This window comes from Wasmannia auropunctata, unplaced genomic scaffold (assembly GCF_000956235.1).
Source record: "Wasmannia auropunctata unplaced genomic scaffold, wasmannia.A_1.0 LD336049.1, whole genome shotgun sequence".
Classification (NCBI taxonomy): domain Eukaryota; kingdom Metazoa; phylum Arthropoda; class Insecta; order Hymenoptera; family Formicidae; genus Wasmannia; species Wasmannia auropunctata.
Window position 1 is genome coordinate 241,149 of NW_012026841.1, and position 10,431 is coordinate 251,579.

Consider the following 10,431-nt stretch of genomic DNA (forward strand, 5'->3'; position numbering starts at 1 on the left):
CGAGAGGCAAAATAGCGTATATATACTTTTGTCTTTAGCGTTAGAAAGTTAGGGGGATAAAAAAATCGACAGTCGATATAAAATAAATTAATGTGACTGCAAGTGAGAGAATTATAGTTGCGTACTCTGCATTTGCATTAGCCTTTCCATTTATAATATCTCGTTGTAAAACTGTCGGATAAAAGAGCTCCTGATTTTTCATATCAATGGGAAAGTCCGAGCCAAGGCTCGTTCGCTATACAGATTTCGAGCGATATTCAAGCATCCGCAAAAATGATGTAAAATATCCGCCGGGAGAGTTACAAATTATGGCACATCGATCACATTAATTATCATCGCTTCGCAATCGTCGCTCTTTACACGTCGCTCTTTCAAGCCCTAGTCTGCCCGTTTCACGTGCACGTTCTAACACGTGGTAACACAATGCCGGCAACGCGAGAAATCGTGTCTCCTTTTCGAGCCGCGGCAATAAATTATCGTTTTCGCGTCGTTAATCTGGCGCCGTTTCGCCAGGGTTAAGCTGTAAAAGTCACGTAATCGTAAACGTGAACGTTTAAATCTATAAGCCCGTACGTAAATTAAAATTCTACGTCAAGAAACTTTAAAGCGACTTAAACGAATTTATAAAGTCAAGAGAGAACGAAATAGATTTTTAAAAAAACGGTCTTGCCCGTCGTAAACTCATATCTCGTATACGACTTTTCGCTCTTTTCCTTTGGCAAAAATATTTGTTAATCAAAGTACGATAAAATTTTCTTAAATTCTTTAATTATAACATACAAACAGTTCTCACAATTAGTGTATGAAATGTTAAAAAGAGTTTTGTATTTAAATTTAAAATATTTTTTATACCTAAATACATACGTATGATATAAAAAAAATATACATGCTTTACTGTCTGACTGACGATTTTCCTACGGCGACAAGCCAACATACTTTCCGCGCATTTGCGGACGCGTGAAAATCGCAATCGCGATCGCTCCTTGCTCGCACCGCGATTTTATGAAAATCGACGAAAATTATGGCGTGAGCTGTTCTGCTCTCACAGCCGCGACAAATTTTCCCGCGTAGAACGAATTCCATAGGCCTTAAACGCCGCTTTCCGTCGCGTTCACGCGCCGTGAAGTGTCCCTGCAGTGTCGGCAAAGGTAATGTCCGCAAACGCGCACTATCGTTAGAAAGTAAAACGCCAGACGACAAGTCGCGGAGCATCTTCTGCTGTCGTTTTCGCCGCTAAATGTCACCGGCAGACAATAGCGAAATGTATCTTGGGGCAACAGGCTCTCACTTCCCTCGATGAGCGGTCTAGCTTGTCTCGTTTTACGCGGACATGTCCAGTAATACAAGTTTGCTTCCGAGCGAGTCCAACGTAAGACACGGTTAAGTATAAATTATCTACGCGACAAAGGAATTTTCCGTGTTCCGATAAGAAAATGGTGTTTCACGTATTATTCCGTAATTGCAAAATGATAAACGTAACGATGATTACAACAGTCCAACCATTGTTCTATTATTGACAAAACTATTTTCGACATCCGTTATTTCGTTCACTTTTGACTTTATAAATTCGTTTAAATTGAAAATTTGAAAATTCTTGCCGTAGAATTTTAACTACTGGATTTACATAAGTACTGGATTTACCTAGATTTTTTTAATTAGAATTTAGATTTTTCGATTCTTGATTCGCGGATTTTTTATCTTATAAATTCTGTGCTTTATAAATATTGACTTAGATATCTTTAATTTAGCTGATATAATTATAATCATTGATAAGTCCGTAATTTTCACTTCTTACAACAGAAATAAAATTTAACAACAAAAATAAATGTTGATACTATCCGTTATCATTTTAACCGCTTATACTTTATACTATCCGTTTTCACTGTAAGCGTTTCATAGGCAAAAGTGCGTTCTCGTTGAATGCATACACGGAGAGAACTTTATTTTCAAATTTAAATGAAAATCACGTTAATCGTGGGACAACATAGTTTTCGACGAATTTTATGTAAGTTTTATTATTCTCTTAATATATACTACAACAAATTTATTGCAGTGCACAGTAAAAAAACTAGAGACAATCACACAAAATTTATCAAAATATAATGTTGTCCCACGATTAACATAATTTTCAGGGTAAATTTTAAAAGAAATTTCTCTCCGTGATACTGCGGAACTACCGCGTTCGCTTTTTTTTCACATGTACGAGCCGATTAGTATAGACGTCGCTACCGTATGAAAAGTGTTAATGCACGGTTATTGTGGGAGCGAAGCGCCTATCAGTACGACAGCGACGGAATCATTAAAGTGCTACCAAATTACAGCTGTTCGCTCGCTAGCGTCCGTGAAATCAGCACGTTGTCTCTCTTCCGTACGGTAACGAATCCATCACTGGACTATGACATGTACGAAATCGCACAGTCGCAATCGTAGAATTATCGAATGAATTATCCAGTGGTCTTCTTCCTTGTGAAAAGTGTGCCGGCTGCTTTTAAAGCATCGACGCTCCTTCCGCAATTCAATTGTAAGATCGAAACTCAAATATCTTATTTCTATTCGATTCAAAGTCTGCATTTTTTTTCGACAATTAACTGATGAATCTCCTAGCAATTAAGATTTAATTCGCCGAGATATGCGAAAAATTTGCGAACGTCCAGTTAAATGTTCAATAACACTTCTATCTTCGATAAACCGAAGCTTCTATAGTCGTTAATAATTCTTCCATGTGAGAATTTTTTATTACCCTGAAAATCATGTTAATCGTAGGACAACATAATATCTTGACAAACTTTATATAATTTTCACTTTTTTTTTTAAATATATACTACAACAAATTTATTGTAGTGCCGTAAAATTTGTCGAAATACTATATTGTCCCATGGTTAACAAAATTTTCGGGGTAAATTTTAAAAGAAAATTCTCTCCGTGATATAATCGTTAATAAAGCTTCTATAATTGTTAACAAATCAAATTTTACATTGTTGTGCGATTGTGTATGCTAATCGAGTCCGCGCCGTTGTATCTTGTACATTCAATCGGAGTCCGAGAGCGTTCGGAAGCGAACACCTGGCGAATGCGATCCTTGCGGTGCGCGCCACGTTTCTCCGCGGTGGATTATGTAAAACAAAAAAGTACCGGTCCGGCAGGATCGCCCGCAACATTCTCTATCGTCGTCGGGGGAGGGAGAAAGAGGGGAAAAAGAAAGAACGAGATGGCGAGAGGGAAGGGGAGGGCGCGTGCACTGCATCTGCTCTCGGCGGCGGAGATGTGCGCGGCGAGCGCGGCTCGATTTTTGCGTGTTCTCCGATCGGCGATCATAAGTACGGGCGAAAAAGTGCGTTAACGCGCGATTAGCGGCATGTTAAAGTGTGTTAATCTCGGTGACGTGAAGCTGTTACATGAGCTCGCGAGATCGCGTCTTCCTAGCGTCGGCCGCGCCTCGAGCGAGAAACTTTCTTACGTACAATACGTTCTTCGCGCCGCGTTCTCTCCTCCTCGCCCGGCGGCTCGTTTCCTCGGTCTAATTAAACCTATGCGAGTTTGACTTACGTTGCCACGAATCTCTTTTCTTTTTCCTCTCGTGCCACCCGCCGGAAATTAACTCGGTCGACGTCGCGCGAAATTCCGCGTGCGACGCAAAATCTCCGAGGCGCGCTTTCTCGCTAGAAATCGCGCGTCTATACGGAATTACCGGGCGAGCCCGATATCGATCTACGTGCGCGCGCGCGCGAGAGACACTTTTACTGTCCCCTTCATCTTTCTTGACGGGGCGGTGCACGCGCGAGCGCGCGGTTTAATCGATATTCCGCTTGATAATACGGTGTGACCGTAATTTTAGAAAGCCGGTCCTCTTCTTCTTCCACAGATCATAAAGCGTATAACTCGCGAGCGCGCGCGTGCACACGGCGTTACTGCCGTTATGCTTTAATTGAGATGAGTCACGTGTTGCAAACGTTATTAATACAATAATCGGCACGGGTAATGACTGAGAAGAAGCGAACGGGTATATATACGGGCGATGATTTCTCTGCAGACCGAGAACGCATACATTATACACCGCACGTTTCAGTAATGAAGGAAATATCCGCGCGGTATCTGTATATATAAGCGCAGATTAACTCGATCTATCATTAAAATAGAAATTAAATTTTTTTTCCTCCCGAACCGAGAGTCTCTCCCTATTTGTCACCTGTCTGCACGTCGCGACGATTCGCGCCTACCGGCCGTCGTATCGTCAGGAAGGATCGAGAATGATGATCGGAGAACAGAGCGAGATTACACCGGTGTCCGGTCAATGGCGCGTATCGCTGTTGATCGGTACAAGCAACGTATTGGATCGTTAGAAAGTAAAACAGCGTCACACGCGCGGCGGCCGCGGGATGCCGGGGATTCAGCATCGCAGCGACGCGGACCCCCGACGCAGATCTTTCACTTTAATACGCATCCCGTGACCACGGAACGGAACTGCCAGGTTGGCATTTATATATGCAGCATCGAAATTGCGCGTTCAAGTGAAATAGCAGTGAAAATGTCGGTGAGTTCAGTGAATTAGCATTTTTTTTGCGACTCGCGTCGCTTTTCTATACGGTCAGCGACGTACTTATTGAAAATTATGCATTCACGCGTGTAGAGAGCCAAATTCGTTCGCGGCAAGAGTCGGGAAGGATTTCCGTCGACGCGAACGGGAAGCTGGAGGAAGCCAACCCCGGTATTTGCCGCGGTACACAACGGAGTCGAGAACTCATCACGCGTAATAAGGGAAAAAGTGGCGGCTCGATTTCTTCGGCGTCATCGTCTGCTTTGAAGGAAACGGAACAATGGCAAGTGCAATTTCCGCGAAGAGAGAGAGAGAGAGAGAGAGAGAGAGGAGAGAGAGAGAGAGAGAGAGAGGATTCGTCTTTCTCAAAGAGCCTCTCGGCCTCAAGACACATAATCGCGCGTTTTGAAGGGTCGGGAGAACCGTTCGCGGAACAATCACGGCGGTTTTGCACTCGACTCTCGCGACAGCAGTGCGCCTTGCAGATCTCGAGAGCGCCCGCCATCCGCCTCGTTGCCTAGCTTCGCGCGCGCGCGCGCGCGCGCGCGGCTATTACATTTAATTACCGCGCCTAAAGAGAAGGAGACGCTCCATTAGGCGTTATTAGCTCCCATCGGCGATTTAATGGAAAGCCAGTGGGAACGTTTTCCCACGTCGGAAATGATCTCGCACCCTGTGTGCGCGGAAGAATGCGCGTGTCTATACCGTACGGAAACTAGTTTCCGTGCGCGGCGCGGCAACCAGTTTGCAGTTAATTAATGCCGCGAGACCGGTAGCTCGCCGCTGCCGCTGCCACCGCCGCTCCGAAAGTACACGTAAGCGTTTGTGTCGCGCCCTGCGCGACGATCATATTTCTTATCTGTTATCTGCTCGTCGCCAATTAACTGTAAAACCCCAGGCGGCAGATTATGCGTAAATTCTTGACAGTGCGCGCCGAAATTACGTCGTGCAACTTTAATTCGCTGATTCGCTTGCTTACCAGCGAACGAGCAATTGATCAATCAGCCTATTATCTTTATTATCTGTTATCTTTGTCACTTTTTAATTTCGAAATCAAGTTTTCTTTCTATGAAACATTTGCGCGTGATCAATAATATATGTATATTTGAGTTCGGGATCCTCTCTTTGAATTCTTGTTGTTGTATATCCGCCGCTGTTGGATTAAATTATGTAATCCCATACAAATGTATCTTATTATTCACTGAAGTTCTGATGATAAATATTTAAGTGAGATCATGTTCGATTTAATTTCACCTCAAATTAATTTCATGCTAATTAGCGATTTCGTTAACAACTGGATTGACTGTCTAAACTATATAACATGCGTGTAGCCACATGCGGCCATATGGCCATCGATAAGCGTTATCTCACGTTAATTATTCGAGCGGAACAAGCTCCTGCACGGTTAACAAACTGTTTACGCCGCCGGCAGAAATTGTAAAATAAATATTAAAACGTGGTTTTCTTTTTGAGAAAATCGAATCGCTGAGATGCAAGAAACTTTGATCTTTACTAACAAATGAGACCAGCTTAAAATTGCACTTTCTTTGCGATTAAAATTAATCTACCGTCGTTATGACGATAATTGTATACAATATTATTTGTATCATTGAAATTACATTCGAATTACCGGTTAATTAAAATCGGCCTTTATCTTTAGTTTTTACTCTTTGTAAACGTAGACGTCTTCGAAGTGTCGCAGAAGCACGCGATGCGGACGAGGTGGAAAACAGCACGATTGTGACAAACAGCTGCGACCGCGCGGTCGATGATCGCCGATGACGAAACACACGGTGGGCTCTATTTCGCGACGCACGTATGTAAGCACGTATGTATGTACGTAAAACGGGCGTGTCGCGAAGGAACGCGAAGGAAGGTGTTTTCCCGTTGCGTTACGCAATCGCCCCCGACGACGCGACGTCGCTCCGCTCGCGTCGTCTCACACCGTCGGCGATCCGAGGGGCCCTGCTTATTTACACCCGGTTATTATATATACACACACATTACACGCGTAACCCGCGTCGCGACACGGAGAGAATTTCCTTTTAAAATTTACCCTGAAAATCATGTTAATTATGGAACAATATATAGTATTTCGACAAATTTTACTGTGCACTACAATAAATTTGTTATAGTATATATTTAAAAATATAATAAAAATCACATAAAATTCGTCGAAATACTATATTGTCCTATGATTAACATGATTTTTAGAGTAAATTTTAAAATAAAATTCTCTCCGTGGACGTGGGCGGCGCGAAAGGAAGACGAAATATCAAGGTCGCGATACCGCGCACCGTGCGGCGCCTGCGTTTATTATTTCGTCTCTGCGATTCGCTATCGTCATCTCTCCGCCACTTAAATAACTATCTTGATAAACATCCGAATTCCTTCGTGGCGCAATCAATTCGGGCGCGAATTCAATCGGCCTGATTTTTACGAGCTCTCTTATGTCAATCGATATACGGATATTTGCGTTCGTATTGATACTTCGAAGAAATTCGACACTTCGGAGATATCCACATTTACAAAGAGTAAAAGCTTACATACAGTAACGGCCGATTTTAATTAACTGCTAATTTAAATGTAATTTCAATATTATAATAATAAATAATAACATTGTACAATTGTTATCATAACGCGTATAGGAGTTAAAAGATTTACAAATATATAAAATACTTTTCTAATTAAAAACATATTCGCTATATCTTTTTCTTTCTTTGTCTTTTTATCTCTCTCTTTCTCTCATACATACACAGAAACAAATTATCTTTGATTTTAGTATAATCGATTTAAAACGCTATACTTTGTATGATTGATTGGTACGCTAAAAAAAGTTGCGGTGCAGTTCGACTGCAATTCTGCCGATGCGACCGCATTGTTGCAGAGTTTGCCGATATTTGCATCGAACTGCCTCTTGTGGTTTCGCAAAAAAAAAAAAAGTTAATTTATTGTAGTGGATAATCGAAATTGAAAATTCGACAAACAAGAAAACAGCAACAGGCTCAAGATAGACTTTTCAGAACAGCAGCAATTGAAAATTCGACAAACAAAAGAGAACAATAACTCTCTCTCTCTCTCTCTTTCTCTCTTTTTTTCTCGCTCGCTCGCTCGCTCAAAATAAAAATTTTCAGAGCAGCAGCAATTGAAAGCAAGCAAAGAAACAATGACAAGATAAAAATGTTCAGAAAAGTAGCGTAATATATTTAAAAAGATAGATAATAATTCTTGGTAATAAATAGATAATAATTCTTCATATAAATATGATTCAATATATAATCGATCTTACGGCGTACTTTGAAATAATCACATTTAGGCCAAGATAAGCGATAAGAGAAGACTAAAGACTGAAGTATATAGTTCTATATGAAACTAAAAGCGCAAAGGTTACCTGTAAAATTCTATTAATAACTTTAAAACGAAATATTTTGCTAACGGTACGTTTCTTATCGATATTTGAGGAATTTGAGGTCGGCAATTCCCTTGATATTTTCGCTTCTGTGCGTCACGTACATGCGATATCACGTTTCGCGTAACGGATCTGCGTCATGCATGTTGCAACGCGCGTGGCAGTGAATGTCAAAGTTAAAATTTGTATCAACAATTCTTTTTCGACTCCATTCTCGCATGTACGTGTGCGTGCATGCGAGAACAAATCGCGCAAAGGGAAACAATCTTCTATTCTCGTTAAGCTCCATTCTCGTTAAATGAAACTTCGACAAACAAGTTAATTGCGTCGTTCTTTCATACTTTATCCTTGAATGTCTGTTACATCGTTTTCGACGTTTGTTAGATATATCTATTCACGAAATCTTCCGAAGTCGCCGCGCAATAAAGTTACCAGGTATGGTAAACCAAAAAAAAATCTCTTTCTAAATATTTGCCTTTACCTCTGTCATCGACCGTTACTTTCGACCATCCAAATCTCCTTGCGGAAGCCTGCTTAATTGCGGGTGCCTCGAAATCGGCGTCTCCGGCGCGGCCGAGCGTGTAAGAGGATCGTCTCGATCGAAAAAAAAACGGCGAGCCGGAATCTCGGTTTTACGAGCCCGCGCGCCGCGGCCGAGAAACGTGTTACGTCGTCGTCGCCAAGTCGCGAAGTACACTCGCTCCGCGCCGTGCTTCGCGGACCGGTGAAGTCACGCCGTTGGCTTGCTCCTTGCGCGCGAGGAGCGGGGTGGGGGGAAGGGGAAAGAAGGAGCGATGCGAGACGCGAGATCGCGGGAGGGCTTCCCGAAGCGGAGCAACGCGCGGCGAAAAATGTTTAAAGCACGAGCGTAAACATCGGACTGCGGGGCCGCCGCCGCCGTCGCCGCCGCTGGCCGAGACTCTTGTAAGTACTACGCGCGCGCTGCGCCGCGCCGTGTGCGAGACCACGCGTGGCCCGCGCGGTCTCCGATCTCAACAGGCTGCTCTCATAACCGAGACCAACGGCGGCTGGGAGATGCACCGTGGGGATGCAGGCGATGCCGGCCTGTGCATCTGGTTGGTCGGCCGGATCGGGCAACCTTGCGAGCGCGACGCGCACCTTGACGCCTCGGTATCGGTATGTTTTATATGCAATAACGTATATACGTGTGGTAACGATACGATTGTATAACAGTAGATACGGTTATGTAAGACGCAGAGACGCAGTTTATAAACATTTATATTCATATTCCATTTTTATCCTCGAAATATCAGCGAGGCGTTGCTTTACGTATTTTATTGCATCCATTTAATTAAGCCTCGCGTTTACAGCACGCTTCAGAACGGACTGGCGCGGATGGTGAAGATGATAAAGAACGTTAAAAAACGTCCCGAACGAAGAAAGTCGACCGTAATTTTCAGGAGTTGCGGAATTTATGTAAAACAACTATGGTACAGAGATAGATCATAAATTCGAAATTGCGGACGCTCGTCGCAGAGGCTCGTCGTCTTGCCGGCCGCTGACTCTCGATCGAGAACAGCTCAGAGGCCGGGTTATTATCGAGCAATCACGGTGATAATTTCGTGAGGGATCGATCGAATATTTATCAGCGGCCGATTGCCGGGCCGTCTCACCTCGCCTCGGTCGCGACGGCGGCAAATTAATCGCCGTCCCCCGAAATAGCGGCTGCGCTCGCTTCCTCGTCGATATCGTAACGCTGCTGCCCGACTGCCGGTCGTCGACCTCCGGTTGCACATCCGTGTGACCGGTGTATTTCGAGCAAATTTCCAGCTAAATCTCAATCCCGCGCCTCCGTACGAGCGCGAGGGCGCGCGCGTATCTATCTCCTTACGACATCGCGGAAATCCGCGACATATAGGTAGTAGACATATAGGTAACTATACCGTATACAGTTTTTCCACGGATTCGGGTTCTTATTTGCATTGCTCGCCGCTATACTTCCCGAAAGATTTGCATATACGCATGCCAAAACGACAAAAGTGCGATGAATAAATGGGGAGGGAACTAGTTCCCATCGAACTCGATTTATCTCGCGTTATGTGCGCGACAGTGATTACGAAAACGACCGCGCGCAGCGGATATCATTTACTACTGACTTAATGACTCGGTGACTTAGCGAGAAGCAAGAGACATTTGCTCCATTATATCTCGGAAATGCAAAATTCTTGAAACCTTCGGGATAGAGGAAATGCCAAAAGTGCCCGAAAAAAATGATAACAGGTGTGAGAGAGGAATGCAAAGAGAGAGGAAAAGTCAGAAGTGCAGTGCAGCCTGAAAAATGATAACAGGTGTGAGAAAAGAATGTAAAGAGAAATAGCTGGAGAAATAGTAATTATTTATAAATAAACTCTCCTTTTTTTGTATACAAATTTTTTAAAGATACAAGAATCTCTAAAGTCACAAGCGTTCAAAGTCGCTTTATTTTATATGAGAAACGTCATATATAATCGCGCGATGCGACTCTGTG

General features: G+C 43.3%; 1 protein-coding gene across 1 annotated transcript in view; it reads right to left on the minus strand.

Annotated features, from left to right (window-relative positions):
* The window catches only part of LOC105451589 (protein FAM107B), a 36,506-nt gene extending 27,729 nt beyond the window's left edge, over window positions 1-8,777 (minus strand). The window contains exon 1 of the mRNA XM_011692141.1: window positions 8,425-8,777. Within this exon, the coding sequence (XP_011690443.1) occupies window positions 8,425-8,433 (9 nt within the window). The 5' untranslated portion in view covers window positions 8,434-8,777. The remainder of the gene's footprint in view (window positions 1-8,424) is intronic.
* Window positions 8,778-10,431: the final 1,654 nt, after the last annotated feature.